Source organism: Gavia stellata, chromosome 1 (genome assembly GCF_030936135.1).
Source record: "Gavia stellata isolate bGavSte3 chromosome 1, bGavSte3.hap2, whole genome shotgun sequence".
NCBI lineage: Eukaryota > Metazoa > Chordata > Aves > Gaviiformes > Gaviidae > Gavia > Gavia stellata.
Window position 1 is genome coordinate 4,875,181 of NC_082594.1, and position 25,645 is coordinate 4,900,825.

The window sequence follows — 25,645 nt, forward strand, 5'->3', positions numbered from 1 at the left end:
AATTTCTCATTTCTCCAGCTAAGTCTTGGGAGGGACAAAACACTTCTCCTTCGCAGAGGTGACAGGTACTTTTAGCAGTGCTGCCTCTATACAAAGCACAGTAAGATGTAAAGCTGTCGGATAATGCACTGCTGAATTGACAAACCAGTAGTTGCTTCTAATTTCAGTTAAAATTGCAAGCTGTTGACATTGTGATGCTTTGTGGAGACTAGGCCTTTGATCTGGCTACTTTTGCAAAGAGATGTCCAACTTTGGAGTGCTAAAACTCACAGTGTAATAGCTCTTAGTAAATATTTTGGTCCTCAAAACATTTGGTACTAGGTGGCAACAAGTAGGCAAACCCAAACATTTTTGTACTGTTGTAGAGAAAGCTCGATCCAATGCTCCAGGCATCATTTAATTTTCAAGACACAATTTTTTCCCATGAAAACAGCCACTCAAGGCAGGGTTTTCATGATGGCCTTCTGTAGCCTGTGAGATATGGTACAGATGGTTCCACCTTGAGAATACCCTAGATGTGTGGTGAGGGTTGCACACAGTTTTATCACATTAGTGCACATCAGAAGGGTATGAAACTTAGAAACATATGGAAAAAAGACTGACGACTACTAGTTCTAGACGTGAAAGACTGGAAAAAGCACCTGATGATGGCAGCTTTGAGGGTAATGGAACATGAGATTGGATGGCTGGAGTTCAGAGGCAGACAGAAGACTCACAACATGGACACACACCAACCATACCTTCACTGGTTCCTTTGCCTTTCCTGTCAGGTAACTCTAACCCTGTGCCCCCCGAAGGATATAAGGAGACGTCCGTTGGCACTGGCCAACTGCTGGCTGTGTCTTCCGTGATCTCATACATCTGCCCTTCCATCGGCTGCAGGTGCCAGTTTAGGCCAAACAGGTGCATGGCTGTGGTGAGCAATGAGAAAAGTCATCTTTTTCTGTTTGGGAGAGTTTCAGAACTACAGGGGCACTTTCCAAACCCTCACTTCACTGCCTTATTAGTGGTCATTGCTTTAGGACAAGAATGTGATTAATGTAATTAGACAGCCCCTGCTTCTTCTACTATACCAACTCCCTAAGTCTTTCCACCCACTTAAACTCACTTTAGATCACCTGTACCAATCCAATCCACTTCTTCCAGTAGAAGCACTCCTGACTCGTGGCCTGTGTGAGAGAATAACCAGGCACAGTGTTTCAGAAAGCTCCTAAGGCTGGGGTGACAATGTGGTGAACACAGAAATACAAGGAGTATTATTTATCAACATACCCATAAATCCCAGGAAACTGCACTCTGGTTCGTTTTGCTGTATTCATAGCATATTATACAGGTTCTTTTTTTTTTTTTTTACCCACCAATTATACACAAAAGCCCTTATAGACATCTCTGACAGTTTTTCCTGAATAAGACCAAGGGAAAACTAAGGCAATTTAACATCCATCTTGCACACATGCCTTTGTGCTCAGCACCACAAATGCAAGTGACTATGACTGAGCACTCCTTAGTACAACTCAGCTTCTCCTATTCAGATCAAAGATACATCCCCAAGATTTGTGTGATATCAGGGCATAGCTCTCTGTAGGTTTCTGGGCCGTGCAAAGTCATCCAGTGCACACGTGAATCTACTTCAAGGCATTACATAAAGACAAGTGAAGTTAAGCAACAAGACAGAATACTTAAAAAGCAAACACATGTATGAGGAGTATGGAAAATCATATGCTTATACAACTAATACTTGCCCCCTGAAAATATAAAGCAGAAGAATGTGGCTTCCCATATCGGTTCTTCTGTCCCCAACATAAACATTTCATACTCAATCAGTATCCAGTTTACCTTCAGGCTCCACACAGCTAAATGATCCGATATTTGCTACACTTGGAATGACATTTCTTTTTTAAGGGAATGCCTTGATATTTTACACTCTAATTTCTCCAAGAAACTGTACAACGGCACTAGCATCACAGCCATTTAACATAAACAAAACCAGTAAAGAAATAGAGCATTTCCATTGCCTATAGTTTTCATTTTATTCACAAAGATACATCTGAGCTTGGCAAACACTGTCAGGGATAAGTGGTTAGTTTATTTAAACCTGTGCATCAGGAACAATCTTTTCAAGAGGACTGAAAAGTAATCTGAGTAGTTTTCCAAAACCAGCATGTTTAGGCAGTTTAGCAAAATCAGTGATTTTTTTCCATTTCAGTCTCAATTAGGTCATCTATCACTTACTAACATGAATAAGCTTGTCTTTGCACTACTGCAACATCGCAAAACACAATGAGAGCAAAACTCTCCTTTCACCATGTAAGCGGGGACTGGGTTTGTTAACAAAGTCTTAACCATTAAGAAAGAAAATACTCTTCTAAAACCGCTGAACAGCAAGGAAGCACAGCAAGGAAGGTGTCCCAAGGACCTGTTCAAAACTCAAACATTTTTATACGGGTACACATACCAAGAAGGAATGCTACCAACACTACTGGCAATTCCACCAGCATGCTTTAGGCAGAATGGCCAGTATTTTCATCTGAGAGGAGCATATTTACTTGGCAAAGAAACTGTGCAAGGGAAGAGAATAAATCAGTCTGGGAGCAAGGAATTTGTATCAAGCATTTGGCTTTGCTATGTTTGCATAATATCTTTGTGTTTATACGGCCCTCATCATCAGAGTGCCCGGGCACTTTATAGCTATTAACCTCATCAAACCTCATCAGGTAGGAATCTGTTATTTCTACTTCACAGAAAGGAAAAAGAGAACTACAGCAGATGAAAGGACTGACTCAGTTCACTTGTTTGGGCATTAAAATGAGATTCTGTCTTAATTCACTTAACTTGCTCTATGCTTACAGTTTCACAAGCCTTAACAGGCATTTCATGCACCCCTCCACCAGCGGATTTTATGCTAAGCTCAGTACCGGATGCTGTCTGAGAACGCCATCCAGGCTGGACGTCTCCATGGACCGGAATGTTACCCAGGTGCCGCTGAGCTGTTACAGAGCTCACGGGCTTAGATGCTAGGGGCATGTGCATCCATGTTTAACCACACAGATGCTTGTAGTTCAAAGCAGAATGACAACTGTACTGTTCACTCCTCCAAACTCAGGCAATCCTAGACAGCAAGCAGTCCAGATGCCTCTGCTGGCCCCAAGTGCTTAACCCCAGCTCCATCTACCAGATGTCTTCATATTACGATGACTTGCGTAAGCTTATACTGGGCATCACTGGTTCACGCAGGAATTGAGCCAATGTTTTTTCCACCAGACTATTTCAATTGCTCTACCCTTTGGATATCACAGTGTAAGTGCCACAGAAACTCTTAGCTACTCATTGAAAGGCCATTCTTTCCCCAAAAGGACATTGTTTCCCCTCGTCCCCTTAGTAGGAATTTGTTACTTGTAGATCATTATTTACAGTAGGAAAACAAAGGTGAAGAAGTCAGCATTGTTTTGGGTGTAGTGGGAAGGCTATAAACATGTCTTCCAGGCATGCAAAATGCATTTAAGAACACCCGAGAGGAAATGTCTAATGAGGGGAAAATCTTGCTTCAGTCTAAGGACAAACTGGTAGCCTGGAAGTGCTTGAGCAAGTGAATCAACCATTCCATGTGACCATTCATTCCTAAACATTTTCAAAGTGTCTTGCAATGTCCCAACATAGAAAATATGAGACAATTATCTGTAACATAGATACTGTCTGTGTTATCACACAGAGATAAAAGGCCTGCATTAATACTTTAACTTTTGTCTTCCGTTAATAGATTTTGTCTCAAGTGAAAAGCTTCTTGGGTACATTGATCCGATCATCACATAGATGATAGAATCAAAGAATCATAGAATGGTTTGGGTTGGAAGGGACCTTTAAAGTCCATCAAGTCCAACTCCCCTGCCATGGGCAGGGACACCTTTCACTAGACCAGGTTGCTCAAAGTCCTGTCAAACCTGATCTTGAACACTTCCAGGGATGGGGCATCCACAGTTTCTCTGGACAGCCTGTTCCAGTATCTCACCACTCTCATTATAAAAAATGACTTCCTTATGTCCAATCTAAACCTACCCTCTTTTAGTTTAAAACCATTACCCCTTATACTATCACTACAGGCCCTGGTAAAAAGTCTCTCTTATAAGCCCCCTTGAAGTATTGAAAGGCTGCAAGAAGGTCTTCAATGATGACCCATGAGAATTAGGTATGCACACCATGCATACAAAAGCACAAAAATCTGAGAAATACAGAGAATTATTTGAAAAGCATTTTGATTACTAAGTGGTTTAAAAAGAATTCAGAAAATGGAGTGCAAAAGCTTGGAGCTAGTGCTCTATTCAGGGTTTCTGATTTGATGTTTCTAAGCACAAAATAAAAGCCTATAAATATTCCCCCCATAAGGCAAACAGACATCATGCAATTTCTGCTGCAGGTAGGTAATAACCATAAAAACCTTCTCGAAACCGGACCAAAGAGTCTGATTTACTTTGGAAACACACTCTGCTGGCAGGTATGATATTAAGAAATGACCTGATTAAGTGTTTATCATTACTATCTTCCAAATACCAACAGCGTCTGATCGGCAAGCTGGTGGAAGATACTGTCTTCAGCTTGCTCCCCCTAACTGCCATATTCATGCTAAAAAGTCAAGTAGTAACAGCAGTGGATGTTTTGGGTCTCTAAATCTCAGTGGGAGATGTAAAACTGTTGATGCACACAGTTGTTTAAAGGTTTTAGGAGAGGCACAAATCAACCTTGTTCTGGGCTAAATTGATGCAAAGTTCTTGTGAGGGAAAAACAAAAAGACCACAATCACAGAAAAACCCTGGAACCATGGATGAGAAGCACAATCACATACTTTGAAGTGTTAATGTTCCTAAAAGCAAAGTGAAGCTGTAAAAATAGTTTGGGATTCCTGATGTTCTCAGTCTCCAGGTCAATTGAACTCACTGTTGACATTTTCTCTGGCCTTTTTTTTTTTCTCTGCTCAGCTAGATATAAGATGTGGCTCACAAAGAGCAAATGTCCTCCTAAAAGCCCCCATGTCCTTCTCCCTCTCTCTCCCCAACATGATGCTCAGTACATATTCAGATATTGAAGGCTCCCCATGTATTAAAAGAGCACACTGCAATTAACAATCATTAAAGTGTACCCTTTTGTAAAATACCATGTAGCTTTCATCGCCTAGGAAGCCTCATGATGTGCTCTTTGCAGAAGCTTTGGTTATATTTCCCATGGCTAATAAAACTCTTTTGTCTGACTTCTCTTGGAATGGAAACAATACTTAGGGGAGACCCTGCATGTGTCCTCTCTGGGCTTTTTCAACACCAACAACTTAGATGATATAAAGGCATCTGGGGCATCTGGCCCATTATGCTCATGTTTTGACATCAAATCTTTGACTTGCACAACCTTTTAACTGTAGCTAACTGCTAACAAAAAGTGCTCTGAAAATTGCTGTGTGTGTAACAGAATTTTCTGTGGCAGAATAAACCACCTTATCCTTAGTCCTAAGTCACCTCTGGCCGCCTTCTTGGTGGGGAAAAGAAGGAAGCCAAACTGCAGTCCTTGCAGGGTTTGTTTACTTTGCTGAGTTCAGCATTTCAGCCACGGCAATGTGATGTGGCTATTCATTTGCTGGACTCAGATTCACTTTAGCAAAGCAAATTTACAAACAGTTTAGGATCAGCTGAGCTATTTAAACATCCAAATAAATCAAAATTCATATTGGTGGAACCAAGTATTCAGGATCATGATACTTCAGGTTTTAACACATTCTGTATTGCATTATTCCTACTCCACAGCTGTTTGTGGAGGCTGTAAGCAACATTAGCTGATGCTGTTAAGCCAAATAAAGAGGAACATTGTTTCCAAGTTTGTTTTGAAGAGACCCAGGCTTTTGGGTATCTTTGTATTATTGCCACTTGCTTATGACACAGCAAAACACTAAAGTCAAAACAACTTACTCAGCGAAGTAGAGAACAAAGAAACTGTTACAGCATTTAGGATGAAAAAGGACAAACAAAGATAATAGTTCTCATGGTCAACAAAATAGACATCTCTTGGGACAGGTTGATGGAGCGAAGGAGTTAGCAGAGAGAGGCAGATGATTGTGATAGATCACAGGCAGAAGAAAAGACAAGACATGCTTACTGAAGCATACGAGACCCCCAGAAACCACACCAGTCAGCAAAAAATTGAAAAACACACTGCTGGCCCTTTATTAGCTTGCTGCTTTACTCAAAGCAGCAAGCTAAGTGTAATAAATAACCAAACCAATCAGTTATGATGTTTGAAATTAAGGCTATGGCAGAAGCCTCCAGTTGCTTTGACGGTGTTTGTTAAATGCATTCTCACAGTGGTTCACAGGCTCTGCTGCTGCCTTCTCGCCTGTCCTGTCAGAGCTAAGTCCTGCAGATACTGCTGCTGGCCTGGTGATTCCTCACCCGGGCGAAGCTCTTAGAGAAGCTAAGGAATGAATAAAATAACAACCATTTTACAGTTAACAACTGATCTTGCCCCAAACAATGAAAAAAGAGTTTCTCAGAATGGAAGCTCAACAAAACCAACAAGTTAATCATCACCACCATGAACATGGTGCACAGCCTGGATTTAAAGCAAGCACAGAGAGTAAACAGCATGCAGGCAAGACAGAAAGTCTTTTGGGCTTCTTATTTGAAAAACCTAGCCAGTCTCTTCACACTAAGAATGCTCCATATTTTGAATCCCTCTTTATCTAAGGATGTCAGCATATTTTGCGTAAATAACACAGGGCAGAGCACAAGTTTTGGAAAAGCCAGGCTTCTCTGCACAGCCGCTCCACCATCCTCAGCTCAGCTGTACTACCACTGGGCTCAATCCGGAGAACAGTTTGGCTCCACTGCTCCACTAGTTTCTACACCACCTCACTGCATTGGTGACAGCAAAGCCAAAGCCAACACAAGCCAAAGGACCACTCCTGGTAAGGAGAACAGTTTTCCAAAGACCCCCAGTGCGGCATGGGGCAGAGGAGAGAATGGGAAAAGACAGTGTGAGAAGGAACAGCCCAGAGGCACTGATGCCATAACGAACAAGAATAAAAACAAGAAAGAAAGGGGAGGAAGGTGAGAAAAATACAGAGTGAGAGAAACTGAGCAAAAGAAGAAGGTTAGGAAAGAGAAAAGGAAAGCTAAGGAAAAAAGTAAAAGGGACTTGGATGGGAAAAACAGCTGGAGCTCAGGCAGTGGTTGAGAAGACATTTATAGAGCTTGTTTCTTCGCTCTCCCCTCTTCTTGCGGAATCAAGCATAAGATATGTGGTGGTTACATATTCCTCTTTAACCTTCAGGTTCGACAATCAGACTTATAATAACACACTCTCTAAAATGAGACCTGAGGTTTGCTTTTTCTCCTAATTGAAAAAAAGCTGAATTCCACCACTGAATTACTCAGGGCTAATTTTGACTCAAGTAAATGTATTGCTTTCACTCCTGTCTCTGGAATAAACTTGACTGTAATTATCTGGATAACTGTCTCTCCCTACACTGAAATTATATGATTTCTGTAGAAGTGGGAGAATTGACTGTTGCAGAATTAATCATATTTTTGTGACATTCAATGTTATGAAAAGGAGCCTTTCACCACGAAATAATCACTGGTTTGTCAATCTTCAATAAATCAAGGAAGAGGCATGCAAGATTAAGGAGACTAGAAACAGTAAAACAAGCATTAAAAAAAGAAATCAACAGGTTTGTTTTTCTCTTACACCATTGTTCCATTTCAGTGCTGGACAAGGCTTCTGTGTCCCAGCGGGATGGAACATACCAACACAGCAAGAGTCAAGGATTGAAGTGGTTCGATGGCCCTGCTGGTCTCGGAAGAGGGTAAAAGCAGCAAGCCTGGATGCAGTATATTGTACCCACTCTCCTTGTTTGTAAGGTCAAGTCCTGGACCAGTCAGATCCAAGCTGGTGTTCATCTAAGGGCATGGGACACTTTGAGTGTTGCAGTTATTTAATAGCCAAGCACCTAACAGGTTCTCAGGTCTGGAACTGAAATCTAGGATCCTGACTAAAGATCCCAATAGTCCGTAATATCATGAATTCACACCATTTACACATACATACCCAGGTCACTGAGACAGAGGCTTTGGGGCAAGAAGAGAGGGATTCCTGCAAGGCCAGTTCTTGCGTGGACTTCGGCAGCTACCTTGTGACCAAAAACTCTGCACAGCACTCTGTGTCTCTAGCATCTAAAATTATTTCCTGTGAGTAAATACTGTCCTTCCGTGGCTTAAAGCTCTTACTCAAGGAATGAAAAACGTGACTTCTGAAATCATCCTCTGCCTGAATGAATGCACACAGCACTCTCCACAACCCAGATGGATCAGGCTGCTGTGCAGCTAGACATGTAAAATTAATAGGTCACGAAGGAACGGAGCCCAAAAGGCAGCTTGATTACACGTTGTTTAAGTGAGGACTCTCAGCTTGTGGCTGGGAGGTCCCATGGCTCTGCTTCCTGGCCTGTTGATTTATTTGACACAAGACAATAGTTAAGAAAAATAAAAAAGGCACAAGGAGGGACATTTAGGGTAATGCTCACTGTTGTAAATTCTCCATCTGGCCCCCTTCCTAACTGTTCAGTGATCCACCTTCAAGGAGGAAAAAGGGTTTACAAGCCTTCTTCACAGACTGGGAATGAAGGCGCTCTGCTGGCCTGGGCTGTGAGTTCCTCATGCTGAGCACTGGAGAATCCGTATCCACCCATCCCTGGGTGAACGAATTAGGGTGAGGGATTTAGATGATAAAACAGAGAGAGATAGCTGTGTTGTGTTTGTCTGTGGGTTCTTTTTAGGACCTCAAATGTCCTAAAGAAAGAGGTAGGTGCTTTCACAGCCAGCTCAGTATAGACACATGCTATAGGATACATCCAGTAATACCTGGGACCCTGCCTGCTGCTTGACCATTCCTCCACATTCAAACAGAGCTTAAACTATGCAAGTACCAGAAGCGGCTCTTTCAGAGATAATTCAGGTTTCCTCCTTCCCTCAATCAGAATCACCATGTGCAAAGGAAGAATTCAAATGATGGACAGCTTCCTAGCTCTTAAAGTTTTGCCACCAGAGTGGGAACTGCCTCTCAGGAAACCAAAGCATTGTGGTGATCACCCAAAATCCTGGCTGCAAATGCATTTACTTGCTTGGATTTTACACAAACCAGTTATTCTTTGACCCCTCCTGACTGAAGAGCTGTATCAAAGGTTTCCAAGACAGAAGCAGATGGTCTACCAAATAGTATTAGTTCCTTCTTAGGAGAACACTTTCTATTTTAATTTAGTTCCCATTTGCTCTTAATAGGGAAGAAAAAAAGCTTCCAGCTGAAGCATCACATTTCTTTGAAACCTTCAAGGAAGTGACTAGAAAGACATGTTATAAAATGAAGCAGTTAAATTCAATGTTTGTTCAATGCAAAGAGTCAGCACTTCCTATTCAATGTCTTCCTAATTACCCCTGGGGATCAAAGACTTTCAAGTGATTGCCTGTCCATTCAAACTGCTAATAGATGATCACTGGCCCCTCCAGTGCTATAGTAGCTTGCTGGATGCTTGTAATTTTCTGCAGGAAAAGGAAAATGCAGTTTTAAATGAGTATATTTAAATATTTTATGGCTATTTTTAGGAGGATTTTTTTAAGTGTCAAAACCTATAGAAAAAAATAGATATAAAGGTGGTGTGGCTTATCCAAGGAGCTGTCTGCTTAAATACATCTGTAATTCCCTTCACCATCTACACCATTGTGAAAGTAGAATAGGAAGTTGAAAGATGGACCTCAGCAACACTTTGCTGCTATTAGGCAGCTTACTGCACCGAAGAAGCTTATTTCAGCTCCCACACCTCTAGTAAATTTGGTGTTACACATGCTCAGGACTTTCTCAGTAAAAGAATTTTTTCCCTTCTAGATACCCTTTCTGGCAGAGACCGTTTTACTATAAATATTACTGAGATATTTCTTCAAGATCAAAGTCAATTATAAGATGGTCCCACTGTACCTCTAAATGGAGTTTTAATTTGTGTATATAATATTAGAAATAGTGGTTTTCCCATTGGGGTACTCACTTCAATTAGAGAAATGAGGACAGGCTGCCCTACCAGAGGGCCTCCTACCTTGCTACTAAAATTCTGGGCTAGCCTGTTGTGGACAGTATAATTTTACAAATGCCATTTCATTACACACATAAAACCGGGGAGACCCTAATTAAAAAGGGTGTCATTTATATAAGTAAATCAACAACCTCTCACATGCTTCCTTCCTTATTGTCTCTTCCAGATAGTCAGAAAACCCGCTTTCCCAAATTAATGTAATAGGTTGCACAAAGTATAAAAAATACAGTTTGCTGTTTAAAAGTTACAAACAATACCTGTCGTCTTCTATCACCGCAGCACAACAGAGGTGGGATCAGAGTTTTAATCTCGTAACCCAGTTTAAGGGTTAAGTTCTAAATACTGTAGAATTTGATGTGTGAGCTGATGTCTCAGATGGCTATCTGCTCATCTATCCTTCTGAACACGAGCATGATTTTATTATAAAGACAAGTAAATGATTTGAGAGTGCTGCTTGTGATTTAATCCTAAAATCAGCTGAAAACTGCATTAGTGTTATTAGTCACCATGCACGTTCTAATAGCACCAGAGCCCCAGCTGGGCTGGGCTAGTTGATGTAAGAAAAAATAACAAAATTACAATCTCTGAATCCCTTGATGTCCAAAGCACAAGTTTAACTTGAGTTTTACTTAGCTTGAGTAAATCTAGCCACTTCAAGAGCACGATGGAGGTGCTTCAAATTCAATACAAATTTACTCATTTTGTAGATCAGGGCCAGAGTGTTCATCAGCATTGTCAAAACTGAGCTCTAAAGCAGAATCCTATCAGCTTGGTGACTTTTTAAAGAGATCTGAAAAAATTTCACCTGCACGTGCATCTCATTGTTTTAACTGCTTTGGATGACAAATGCACAGGTATGTTTAAAGCAGGCTAAGTAAGTTTTAATTTATTTTCTAATTTTTCTTTACATAAACGTGAAAAACAAGCAGATTGTTCCAACAGTTCATTTGGAGAGGGAAAAATTCCTTTTTTTTTTCCTGTACAAAAGCTCAGCAAATGGATACAAATGTACCTTCTAGGAAAGCTGATAAAGTGGGTGACACAGCACAATTAATGACACTAGAAATTTTTTTTCTGTCCAGAGTCCATGGGCAAAATCCAGCACAGTACTTTCAGGCACTATAAATCTAAGTGAATGGTTCAGATCAGTGTGAAAAGCTCTCTCAATAACGAAACTTAACACAACCTGATGATTTGTTCCCTTGGACTTAGAACTAAATCCAGCACATAGATTAAGGCAAGTGCTGGCAAGTGCAACCCACAGTGTTCTCTTAAAAGACCCACAGCCATCTTTATATTTAATTACACCTAAAAAAAGCATTTGCTAAAGAAATTCAAAGTTCGCCAAGTCAAGCACTCAAAAGTGAGCAAAGAACAGAATTAAGATTGCTTGTGATTTTAGATCAGCCCCTCTATGCATATGTACTCTGTAATAGCCTTTAATTCCCTCATCACAGGCTATTTTTTTTCCACTGGCCAAATGCTGAGCGGAACAATTGCACAGAAATTGCCACTCAACCCTGGCAACTCCAGTATTGTAGCATGTTCAATTGCTTTCTAGGGATGCCATATGTGCAGCCTGGTTGGTAGCAGTAGGAGGGGGTTGGAAAGGGAAGGAACACACTCCGTGCAGACAATTTTCCTACTGCACTCTAAATCGGTCCCTACTGAGCATGTGTGAACTCAGATTTTCTCGTTTTGTGGCAGCCAGCTCTGGGTGGATCAGGGATATGATAAAGTACATACTATAGTTTGTTCTTCCTAAGAGAAAAGAGGTGTCATGATTCTCCATTACCTCCATGTTTCTGCAATATGAATATAAAATAACAGTAGGTCCAACAGCAAAGTTTTGCATAAGTGAATGATTACACTGGCAGTAGGGATCCAGACTCCTACTCTCACAGGTCTATTTAGGGTATGTTGCCTTGTGGTTACTTAGGCCACGATAATTTTGTTTCATTGCTAAACACGAATGCATCAAAGCGCTTGCTCAGGGACATAGTACACTGCCTTGTCCCTTCATCCCCAAAGACTACGTTGAGAGTAGTGAATTAAACAGTACCAAACAGTGTAACTTGATGGTCTATACCATTTATTTGTTAGAAGGGACTCTACCATGATTTTGGCTCTGGTCAGCCAATACCTTCTGAATTCCTGTGCACCATTCAGCTAACAAGGACCAGAGATCATTCTCAATAGATAGTTTGGGTGTGACCATCCATGAGAGTTTAGCAGTGTAGAAATGCACCCATTCTGGACCAGTTGGATGCCCAGAATGGTCCCAAGTACATGTTTCACAACCTGGAGTAGCCCATGATCCAGCTTGAGTGGAAAAGGTATACTAATATAAACTGTTACTGACCCCTTGGATCAATACTGTTTGGAGTATCATCATGCTTAGATTGTGGGATTTTTTTTCACCAAAAGCCTCAGGAAGCCCTTTTGATGCTTGATTTCATTATCATTTCTGCCATAATTAAACGAGATTCTGCTCCACTGATAGTCCAATTAGAGTTTCTTTTGAAATACTTAGTGTAAGCATAGCCATCATCTCTGCTAACTGCCTTGTTCTGCTTTGCTTTTTAAAGAGTTTCTTTGCATAATGAAGTGATGGTACAGTTGTACTAGGCAAGCAAGGTGCAATGCTGCTGCTGTGTTACGTGCTACCATATTTGAAAACTGCTAACATATGCTGTTCTCATCATCTTTCTAGGCAAAAGCTTCTGACTGCAATAAGGACAGCCTTGGAAGTTAAGGTACGATAAAATCAAATAAAGCAGAAGATAGGAAAAGCTGGTGATGGTGGGAGAGTTTATTAGTTTTTCACTTAAACACAGATTCAACAACCTCTAAATATCTATTTATTGAGTATCAGATTCTGATATCTCACAGTGAACTGCGTAAGTGGCACTTTTCGAGCTTTTAAGTTTCAGCATAAACAGTGGTGTTGAAATCTTGACACAGAGGGAAATAGTGGATTGGACTTTTTGTTCTTTATCTTACAGGTCATCTAGTATGTTACCTAGGCAGTATACTTAACAACAACACTTCACGTAACACTATAAAGATGTATATCTACCACATAGCTCAACTTTAACTACAGGTAAAAAACCTTAGACAATGCATCGCTGCACATATCCAATAGAAAAGTATGACCTGGCTGCAAATCAGGCTTTGAAGCCATCTTCTAATTTATGCTAGAAAAGGATGGGAGAGACACACTAAACTATAACTGAGGAATATTTTTCACTGTCAGTGACATCCCTAACTGAGCTTACTCTTATGACTAGTTACCCACAAAAATGTATGGTATTTACAAACACTGAAAGAGAGCCCATTAAGGGAAACATTTCTTTCTGTCTCCGCTTAACTGCAATTAAATTATGTTATTTCACACTAATTAGTATGAAATAAAAACATGGACTCGAAGAGAACTCCTTCCAGTAGATACTAAGATCTGTAAAATTGATTCCTTTTCAGCGTCCGTGTGCAAAGGTCAATCTAAGCCGTGAAATGAAGATTATAGCAGCACATCTGTGCCACTGTCATAAAGGCAAGGCCAGCACTTTCAGTGTCAGCATGCTGTTATTTGCTTTTCTGGGGGCAACTATAAAAACTCACTAAAAGCAACTGATAAAAGCTTATAAAAGCTGAGAGCCCATATCTTACCATTTAACAAAAAAAGATGGAATTAAACTCATCCCTCCTTGTATTAAAGATTCTTAAATTTAAGAAAGGATCAGGCATCTAAAGGGCTAACTGTGATGTTATGTGACTGATGTGTGGTTTCATGACGCACTGATGCAAACTCCAGGATCAGGTGGAGCCCTATGGATATACAGCCTCAACCTGCTTTTGACCAGTTAAAGAATCAATCATATTGGTGGCCTACTTCCAAATGGAAGTCATTCTTCCAGTGATCCCACAATGATGAAAGAGGATCAGACTTTGACAAAAGGACCTCTTCATTCAGTGTCAAAATAAAACAATAAGCAGAAATAAAAAAGTAGTATATAAAACCCCAGAACAATAGGGAAACAGGGACTAATCTATATAAATCTAAGACCATGCAGAGACTTGATAAAGGAAGCTGAGGACATGAAGGAAAAAATACATGGCTTGAAAAAACAAAGAACAATAGAACATTTTTTTAAGTGCATTGAAACCTAGTAAACTGAGCAACAATATAGCTATTTACTTGATGAAGATGGGGAAATTTTTAATAATGTTATAGTAAAGGCTAAAGTGTTCAGTAAAAATTTCTGTTCTGGTTTTTGAAAATAACTAGGATAATGCAATTATTTCAGTGGAAATAAGTTTTTTTCCAGTCCATTAATAACCAAGAATTATATTAAACTACATCTATTCAAGGACAAACATTTTTAAATCTGCAGGCTCATTTAACTTGTACCCAGTAAATGAGATGAGCTAGCAGAAGAGGAGTCTGACTCACTGATTAATACTGAACCAGCTACCAAGAGATTAGAACAGGGTTAATGCTTTGCAAATATTTGAGAAGGGAAAAGAAGAGGATGCAAGTCACTTAGATCGGGTAGTCTGACATCCGTTACAGATAAAATAATGGAAAACATAACACAGAATTCAACTGACGAAGAATAAAGAAAGTGAATGTATGGTAACTCAGGGCAACCATATTGCTTTTCTGAAAGATAGATCTTAAAAAACAGTTACTCATTTTTTGACAAGATTACAGTTTAGTAAGACATTTGATTTAATTTGGTATGACTTTTGATTAAAGAAACAAGCACTTTCCAATGGTAAAAAGCAATGTATACACGTGCTTAAAAACTAACTGAAGGACCTTAAAATCATCATCACTGGTGAATAACCATCAAATGTTAAAGTCTCTTGTGAAATTCAACAATTGATAGTCGGCCTGAAACTATCCAACATTTACATCAATGTTACATAAGTAAATATAAAATCATGGATGACTAAACATGCAGATGACTCAAAGACTATTCAAGTGACAAATACAATGATGAGGACAGAACAGATAAATAGAAGAACTGGACAGCTACTACATTTGAATGATTCAAACAAAATGTGCTTAAGGTTCAAACAAAATATGTCAAAGGCCAGCCTATATGCTTAGGATAAGGGATAGCAAGTTGTGTCCGTGAAATGGGACACTGGAAACTGGAAAGCAGAGACTGAAAATGACTTAAGGAGTAAGCAGAAGAAGATGCTGTATAACTAAATCTTAATGTATTTTTTTTATAGCCGAAAAGAGTTAAGGAGATCCTTACATGTATAAGTTGGGAAAAAGTGAACTGAAGTAGGTATGTGGCTTACCTATGTAAAAATGGTGGAGTAAGTAGCTGGAGTTTACTAGCCTTCAACGTCCTGAGAGGTCAGCCTAGATGATCTGATAGTGTTTATAGCTTTTAACATTGAAAATTAAGGAAAAGTTTTAAATGAAAATTATGGGAATTGTCCTACTTCTTCTTGCTTCCAATAAACGCTGATTTAGTTCCTAAAAGATGCAGTACATGCACATGCTCTTTATCATTGTAGACTCTGGAGAACTGTTAACTGCTTTGCAAAGCAGAAATTTTGCCCCTGAGTTTCAGCACACAGAATCATAGAATAGAATCATTTAGGTTGGAAAAGACCTTTGAGATCATCGAGTCGAACCATTAACCTAACACCGCTAAGTCCACCACTAAACCATGTCCCTAAGTGCCATATCCACATGCCTTCTAAATAACTCCAGGGATGGCAACTCAACCACCTCCCTGGGCAGCCTGTTCCAATGTCTGACAACCCTTTCGGTGAAGAAGTTTTTCCTAATATCCAATCTAAACCTCCCCTGGTGCAACGTGAGGCCATTTCCTCTTGTCCTATCACTTGTCACTTGGGAAAAGAGGCCAGCACCCACTTCTCTGCAACCTCCTTTCAGGTAGTTGTAGAGAGCGATAAGGTCTCCCCTCAGCCTCCTCTTCTCCAGGCTAAACAACCCCAGCTCCCTCAGCCGCTCCTCACAAGACTTGTGCTCCAGACCCCTCACCAGCTTCGTAGCCCTTCTCTGGACACGCTCCAGCACCTCAGTGTCCTTCTCATAGTGAGGGGCCCAAACCTGAACACAGCATTCGAGGTGCGGCCTCACCAGTGCCGAGTACAGGGGCACGATCCCCTCCCTGCTCCTGCTGGCCACACTGTTTCTGATACAGGCCAGGATGCCGTTGGCCTTCTTGGCCACCTGGGCACACTGCTGGCTCATCTTCAGCCGGCTGTCGACCAACACCCCCAGGTCCTTTTCTGCGGGGCAGCTTTCCAGCCACTCCCCCACAGGCCTGTAGTGTTGCATGGGGTTGTTGTGTCCCAAGGGTAGGACTCTGCACTTGGCCTTGTGGAACCTCATACAACTGGCCTCAGCCATCAAGTGGAATTACCTAAATTTTAATACTCCCCAGTTTGCCCACAGTGGGCAAGTCTAACAAAATTAGTGGGTTTATACTATCTTCTACTATCCTTTTCCAGTAATATTTTCTAGCAGCATCTCTCTTTCAATAGTGTATACATCATCATGGATTTCTCCTATCCCAACACTTTTAATGTCAGGTTACAGATCTTATTTAGTTCAAAACAGTGAACATTCTTTAATGGAGTTTCTATGGTGAGTTTTTTAACGCCCACCTAAATGAACTGATCTTCACAAGAATAGCTTTAAAGTGGGATCTTGTACCTTCATCACCTTTATTTTAAAGCTGTGGTTAAATCACCTGTACTTCCTTTACTCTGAACTATAAAGCTAACAGTAGCTGCTTTTCAAACATACAATGCAAAATCCAAACCAAAAAAGAGATGCACACAATCCTCTAATGAGACAAACAGCTCCTTCTGACTTTGCAGGTGATGGAAAGTAAGATCTGAGTTACAATCCAAACGACCATGCACCTAAAGCTGCAACAAAAGATGACAAAATGGGGGGAGATGTAAGACCGAATATAGCCCATCTTGGTTTTAATTTTGTGTCTTTCTCATTTCTCTAATGATTACTGTCTTGTGTACAGGTACTGTGCTAACAACCAAACATCTTTTCTTGGTCATGTTGGACTAAATGTATACATAACATTCCTTACTGTAGCTATATTGAGCTGTAATTTGGGGATCTAGCTGCATGTTATATAACATTGTGTGTGCCTGCATGTGGAGAGGAAGATGGGGGAATGTCAGTAAAGTGACTGGGGCTGAAACATTTGAGTGATTCACTAATTCTTTGTGGATCTGACCAGGGAAAGTTTCTTTTGCCAGAATCCTGCAGGCAGCTTTCCTGTGCTACTCAACCAGCCCCTTGTAAACCTTACACACTGCAGCTGCCCTCACTTGTTCCTTAACAAGAATGAAGTGTGATTGAGGCTAAGACAAAGCCCTGCGATCTTCCCATCTCTCTGGTATGGAACAATCGATGCAGAAAGATTCCCGCAACTTGTCTGAAATCATGCACTTTTGAATGATCAGCTCACGCTGATGCACTTTTGAATGATCAGCTCATGCTGATGGCATCCATGGGGCTGAGACTATTTTTGTATCTTAGCTTTCCCAAGGTAATTTACAGGGGCAAAATTTGGAGCTTAACAACAAAAAGGACAAGAAGATCATTCAAAACTGGACTGAAGGGTCAACATCTGTCTCATAATTTCTATCTTTAGTCAGGTCAATCTCCAGAATCAGGAATGTGTAAAAATATATGCAGAATTTTCCAGGGTTGGTCCAGCTCCTGTTGCAGACACTGGGACCAATGCCATCAACTCTGGCTGCATTTGAACGAGTGCTAAAGTAAACAGAATTGCTGCAGTTTAAGAGGAGTATGTGAAAAGAATAAGGCCCATATTTCCCAAATGTCACTGAGTATGAAAGAAAGAGCTAGATGTCATTTAAACTGTACGACCTAGTGAGGGAGTAGCGCTAACCATGCTTGTATGCATTTGGTACAATGAAAGCCAGCTTTAACAGAAAAAACCCATATATTCATGTTCTACTAGAAAAGATAAAAATGGTAGTGCTGGGTCATGATGATGGTCCCTCTTAGCCAGTATCCTGAAATGCTATGTTTCACAAACATCTATAGTACTTAAAATATATTACTGATAATACCGTAGCACCTTTCAGATTGTATCTCACAGTTTTCTAGGTTAAGGGTAAAATAAAGTAAATGAGACCCAAAGTTACTGAGTGAACTGTGTGCAGTAATTTTGTGAAGATGTGAAAAAACCAAGAAAAGACCTGGAAGAGCCTCTTTAGGTGACAGATTGACTTCATAATGTAAAGGCTTTGCAAGAACAGATTGTTTAGCTACCATTTCTGCATTTTGTCTAAGATAAGATGGAAATAGAAAACATTGAAAGATGCCTGTAAATCAAAAGAACAAATGGCAACGCTAGCAAAATAGAACTTAATCTGGGATCAGAAAAGAAATATTAAAGCAGAAAGTGAAAGAAACTTGTTGGCAGGGTAATAAATTGGTTTGTATTTTAACTTGACTAAAAACCTTAATATCAAGGTATAAATGTAGGATTAATAGGTATAGCTCAAGTTTAATAATTAAGCATTAGCAACTTTTCCTATTGATCTCAAGTGGCATGTAAACACCATGGTAATTGGTATACTATACATCCATAACTAACTAGTTAGATTGCTAAGAGCTCTGGAGAGCTGCTTTAAATTGGATTTATTACATAGCATCAAAGAATCATGGACAAACTGAGCTAAATTTAGCTTTCAGGGTGATTTTTAGACAATAAAAAGAGAGACACTTTATAAACACGTCATAGTCCTAGCACAGTTTTACTGTCAGAGCTTTTTGCCTGTAGCAAGCAACACTGTTCTTTAAGTGAAGCTGCATCTGTATAGAGTTCAAATGAACACAGAGCTGAAAAGTAGAGAGAGCTCTGACTCCAATCAAATGAATGACTGTTTTGGCTTCATAATATGTTTTCCAGCCCTAACTTTAATCTAAATCAAATGCCATCTTTTTTGCTGTTCATGCAATGCAACCGCAGCACATGCTTAAGTATAGGAAAATTGCAAGTTCCTAACTACATCAAATTGTACTTCCATCTAGTCTGGAATCTACATCAGGCAGAGGATAATACCTTCTGTTTCAGAAGAAAGAAACTATTCTCCATCACTAATTCATTTAGAAACTGTTCCACAGATCTAGCCAAACAGCTGCTGGGCATGGAGATCTGGACAATCAAACAGGTCTTTTCATTTCTAAACTCAGAAATCTTCCTCCCAAGCAGCACAGCAATGTCAGATATTCTTTACAGTGCTATTCTGGAAGGCCTGGCACCTACCAGGTACAGAAACTCTGCTGGCAAAGTATTTGGATAGCAACATACCTTGTGGTATTATCTCTGCCATAAGAATCTTGCTATAAATTAGTCTTCCAAGGCAGAGGTCCATGGCATACAGACCCCATCCCATCCCAGCAAAGGCCATGAAAATTTTCCTTGTCTAGCTGTCAATTGAATGGACAATCCTAAAATGGGGAATGTAATTTTAAAGTGGTGTCTCTTCACGACCTCCTGGAACAGCAAATTTGCAGGTCAGTTACAAGCTGCTTAAAGAGCAGCCTTCATTTCAGTGATTCCAGTGGTGACGCTCCTGCCATTTTAATGCTACAGCCCCGATCTGCCACTGCTTTTCTCTTTGGTGTTCTCACCCCATGAGACAAGCTTCTGCGGAGCTCACAAGATTTGCATAAGCTGTGTGTGTGCAAAACTTTGATGTGCATTGTCGCCACTGCCTTAGTGTGTGTCTCTGAATATTTGAAAAGGTGGCAACAAGTCAATCAAAAGCTGGTTAATTCAAATGAAAACCAGCTTCTGGAGCTTAATACACCCTGTTATATTTTGTTTGTCATTATCTCTCCAGACCAATGACTCAGCCCTGTAAAACCTTCAGCTTGATCACAGTGTTGACACATGATACCAGCCGTTCGGCTTCCATGGACTTCTATTTATGCCTCTTCTCCTCTTCTTTCAAAAAGCCCAGCAAGATAAATGAACCTCAGACTATCAAATACCGTAAAGACTTTCATAACATAATGGAAATTCTGCCTTTTAGCCTTAAACAAATGATTTTGCAAGTGCTTCAGATGAATTTAAAAAATGAACTGGCTTCAGCAAAGACCTTCAGAAATGACCCAGTGCCTTGTGTTTCCACGCAACTCTGCCTACCTCAGATGGTCGCCCATCACAGTTGTGTCTGAGCACCTGCCCCACAAAAAGTATTGCCAATAGCAGAGTCACTCGTAGATCTCCTGATGTCTCTAGCTCCACACACTTGTACAGGTAGGTAAGGCCTGAGATGGGTTGTTTTTATATTTAAATGGATGACTGTGATGTGCCTGATGCTGTGAAGAGCATCCTGAAGCCCTAGACATTACTCTGAAGTATTTCCATTAACTGATCAGTGTGTAAAAAAATAGAGTAAATGCCAAGCCACTGCCATGGGACCCGATCCAAAGTCCATTCACTTAAATGGGAGTCTTTCCAATGACCTCAGTTTGCTTTGGAGGATGAAAATGGTCATTAAAAAGATAATTTCTATGGTTGTTTTAACTAACAAGAGCAGGGGGAAAGTAGCCAAGTTCCTAACACTCATGAGCTGTTATATAGATTAGACCTTCTTACTCATGATTAAGTTATATCTTACCACTCAAATAGTCCCCATGGCATCGAGAAGAGCAAGATACTGCTTAAATGAGGAAAGGTATCTGTAAGAAAATGCAACTATCTAAATATAGGGGAAAAAACCCCAAACTGGAGGAAAAACAGTAATTTGCTTTGCAAACAGACAAGGCTATTTAAAAGAACGAACAAGTTTCTGTTAAGAACTGCATAGTTTTTATCAGAATGAAAAATGTCTGAGCTCAACTTAGTAAAAGTACAAACATTTTGACTCCCTAATTCATTTTTTTTCTTTTGGGTTAGGTGATACAATTCTCGTCTGCAACTTGACAGGATGTGGAAAATAATTACAAATGAAAAGGTTATTCATAATTTTTAAATGAGTTAATTAGTAAACCCCGCCAGAGTCACTCATTACAGTAATTAATAATTGATTATACTTGAAATTAAACACAATTTTTCATCAAAATCTAATTAAATATCTGCCTTTTTGCTTGTTGATTAGAACACTGGGTCTGGTAGAGACAATCTTTGCTAAATATGTTTATGCTGAACTGAACCATCGAATTTGATTTTTAATAATTGATAGTTCCTTTAGAAATTAGTAATTATGACCCATAATTACAGCAGTTCAACCTGATCAGCATTTCTGGCACCTTGCCAGCCATCCGTGGAGCCTGGCAAATGCCAGAATTCATCTGAATGGAGAAAAAAGGATGGAAGAGCACTCAATGGACCTACCTTTTAACCACATTAACTGTGATTTTAAACAGGAGCCTGACCTTTTCAGAAGTCTGAAAAAGGTTTTTGAGTTGGAGAATACCAAGTGGCAAACCAAATTCTTCTCAATCTATCAAACGGCACACACCTTCTCCGTCAGCCTTAAGAGGCACCGCTATTCTGAGTTATAATGGTACTCCTCTGACACACTGAGATAATGTCCAAAGGAACCATGTACAGGGCATAGGGAAAATACCAGACAAATGAGAAAGGCGAGTCCAAACGTATGTAGCAAATGATGAAAATTGACTGCATATTTCATCAAACTGCTGCTGATTTAATGTTGGTTAATTAATCATTCCTTCTCCTCTTACAGGAGGCATAAAAGTGACCGGACTATGATTCAAGGCAGAAGTGGAAAAGTATCAGTCATTAAAGAAGTGTACATAAAAGGAACTCAGTAAAAGCAATCCTTTGTGGTAGTGCTAATTATACTCATGTGAAATGAAAGCAAAAATCTTTCGATTCAGGCTAAGATTTGTAATTCTAACCACAACCTTTTATAGATCATTAGTGTACAGGAAGTCACAGCAAAATCAAAAAGACTCATTTGTGCTGTGAGAAAGGGGCTTATTTACCTATGATCACATCTGTAAGTATCTGACAACTAGAGTTTGCGCCACTGACAGTTTAAAATAGAAGTCTAGGAATGGACCTTTGTAAGACATTTATAACACAGATATCAAATCTAACTGACGAGAAAGTAATGGTAACACCCCAACTTCACAGGCTGAGAAATAAAATTTTCACTTCTAACTTTTCAATTATTTTTGCAACAAACACTGAGAATGCTTTTTTGCAACAAACAATAACAACTCTTATAAACTGAAGAAATTCAGATTATGCACGGTGCAAGAAAGATCCACTGCTGCCCCACCCAAGTAGCAAATTTCCCCAACTCCCCTACTCCATGAAGGCCCTGTTGGACCACAATCTCAACTCAGTCCTTCCCCATCCTCCAGGTCACCCTGTGAACTTCAATATCATTGGTTAAATGGCTAGGATGTGCCACCAAAAGATAGAATAAACTCACATTTTTGTGTGTCAGGATCTTGGTTCTGATCCTGCTCCCATCAAAGTCAAGGGCAGAGAATTTCCACGGACCTGGATGCGACTCTGATTGGGACATGGACCTCACTGCCTGTTTTAATCGTTTGCTTTGAGAAAACCTGGTGGGTTTGTCTCACTCCAGGTACACTTTCCTCTGCAGAAAGTAAACAGTCCATGCCATTGAAGGGAGCACAACATATGTCTCATGTCTTAAGTTCTTCTGGCTCTAGGACATACGTTAGGCTCCTGACTGTACCACTGCAACCTCAATTAAGTTAACAGAGGCCTTATTTCCCCATTACGTTGTACCATGATCTTGACCCTGTGGTTCCCAAACATTAGCATTATGGGTGAGTTTGTAGAGAAATGAAGGAAAAGCAGAAAAAAACCCAGAAATAAGCTTACCTATGAAATACGCCAGCAGGATCACCAGCGTGACTGAGATGACAATGGCACTCAGAGCAGCGCATTTCCAGTTACAGTACTTATAAGGTTTCTTCAGGTTAAAGGCAGGCCTAGAGAAGGTACTTCTGGGAAGGGGCCTAGGGGGAGGTGAGTACACAGTGCTGGACGTCAAGGGATATCCCGGCGACGTTGTACAAAAAAGGGGAGAAGTGCCTCCAGGTTTGAACAGGAAGTGCCTGAGGGAAGAAAGACCAACAGAGCAAGTGATTCTTCACACAGATCGAAGCCAAGGGAGACATGGGTTGGGAGGATGGCCACTGCTGCCACGACGAGGAAAGCAGCTCCACACAATGCTGGCTACGGACATAGATGGCATGCACGAAAGAGAAGATTAAAAATCAAAGGCAAGTCACACGGAGTAAAGGAAAACGAAACAAAACAAAACAAGAAGTCACAGTGCCAACAATGCCACAGAGAACTCTTCAAGGGCAGGAGTCCCCTCTGTGGAAGAGCTGGCGTTAGAGTGAGATGAATACCCCAAGCACAGCTATGACAGACTGGTGGCACGGGCAGCACCGGGGGCCTGCTCACGCTCCCACAGAAATGCCCTATGGAGACTGAAGAGGAGCGTGGGTTGGATTAAAGAGGGGAGGGTGTTTACCAATTCATTGATCACTGCATGAGAGCGTTTTTTGTACGGCATTGGTGAATGGAGATGGGGAAAGAGAGCTTAAGCCATTCCATAGCACCCAAATTGTCACAGAGGGGAATATTCACACTGTCCCCGCCTGGCAAATTTAAGCGTCGGACAATAGTATGGCTAAAAGCATCAAAGCCCAGAATTCAAGTCCTGTGTATGGCCAGTGGGGAGAGGCACCTGCTTCCAGAAAGCAGTCCAGAGCACCTCAGTTTGATGCCTACCTTTAGAAAGTGTGAATTACTGTCAAAGGCAACAGCGTTTCCTGTCCAGTGACACATTGGGAGGCACCGCATTTTGCCCGTTACTACAAACGCAGCCTGAGAGCCAGCCTATGAGGACCTGGTGTGAGACTCATGAAAGTCAGTGCAAAAAAACTCCACTGCAGTCCATGAGTTCCTGAAATGAAATGTCCCAATGGGAGTTTTCTCCATGGGAATCCTAAATGAAAGACCCAATTTCGGTGAGACGTCATGACGTACAAGGCGTTCAAATTTCCGGAATGAAACTTGGGAAATGGATCTGACTCTTCTATCACCATGCTGATGTGAAACAAACATGCAGCTTGTGAGGACTGAGAAACAGCCCCAGTGCAGTTTGCCCCTTCTGTGATTCTGCCATAGTTTATGGGGCCAGATTTGCAGCCAGCGTAAATGCAATCAGCATGGATCCATGGGAGTCAGTCAAGCTAGTGAATTATACCAGATGAAGACGTGACTATTTTTCCCTTGAAGTCACTTGCGCGGTCACAGGGGGAAATGTCACATGCAGAAACATCACCATGCAGAAAAGCCACTGATTAGTGCAGTATAAAGTAACACATAATTCTCCAAAATAGGTGTTTGTAGTATTACAGCCATGATTTTAATGGTACTCTAAGCGTGACTGCTGAGCATTAGAGAAAGATTCATTATTTTTACTAATGCTCTACATCAAAACACTCATTTTTACAAAGAGTCAGATACTATCCTGTGTTTTGGAAAGTATTTATTTAGACACAGATGTATGTGTTCTTCACAAAGAGGTACCTGCAGTGTTCCAGTACACCAATTAGATCATCAGTTAATGATGGCTACCAAATTAGAAACTGCCAACACAAGGTCAACAGTTTTGGCACTAAGTGTCAAGTTAAAAGCTGCTTATAACTTAAAAGTCAAGTGATCAAAAGTTAGGTAAGGATGCCAGAATGGGTGGTTAAGTCAAAATCAAAGGCTTGGCTTACATACACCACTAGCAGACACTTGTAAGATAAGGTATGTGGAAAGTATCAGTTTAACAATGAAGTATTAGGCTGCCAGCACAATAGTGGTTTAAGATTTGTATGAAAATTAAATTAATCTTAGTTTATATGGGTCTGAAAATTGCTGTAGGTACTTCTTACTAATGAAATTACTTTCAAAACAACAAGGGAAAAAAAGCAAATGGTATGCTGTGGCTCACTAGCATATTAATGAGTCTGCCATTAATATGTACAGAACACAGTGCTCCAAGCTCCAGAACTCATTTATTTAAAGCCATCTTGGAAGAGGCCGGCAATGGTGTTGCCCTTAAACATCATTTACATGACCAAATGCTTTCATGCAAGGATCATAATGACTGTACAGTAAACAGGAAGACCACGTAAGTGTCACATACCCATCATTGTAAGCACCGTCATGTCGGGAGGAGGTGAGAATGTCCATCTCAATGAGGTTGTCCTGCAATGTCTCTAGGAATGTCTGCTTTGCTATGTTTCTACATACATATGGAAACATGAATGAAGCCAGTGAGTCATGCATATATGAAGTGTGATCTTATAAACCACAATGGTTATAGTGCAGTTGTGCATGGAATTAGAATGATGGACCATATATTTATATGTATAAGATGCTACACATATACATATATAGCTTTTAAGAATGTTCAGTTCTCTCTATATACACTATATATATGCATATA

At 40.4% G+C, this 25,645-nt stretch overlaps 1 protein-coding gene across 3 annotated transcripts in view; it reads right to left on the reverse strand.

Moving 5' to 3' along the window:
• TENM4 (teneurin transmembrane protein 4) overlaps positions 1-25,645 on the reverse strand; it is a 360,992-nt gene that overhangs the window by 189,188 nt on the left and 146,159 nt on the right. For 2 of the 3 annotated variants that reach the window (XM_059822505.1, XM_059822492.1), the window contains 3 exons: positions 25,343-25,441; positions 23,011-23,246; positions 741-911 (listed from right to left, as the gene is read on the reverse strand). In XM_059822505.1, the coding sequence (XP_059678488.1) occupies positions 741-911; positions 23,011-23,246; positions 25,343-25,441 (506 nt within the window). The remainder of the gene's footprint in view (positions 1-740; positions 912-23,010; positions 23,247-25,342; positions 25,442-25,645) is intronic. The other variant, XM_059822500.1, reaches the window with a different exon arrangement.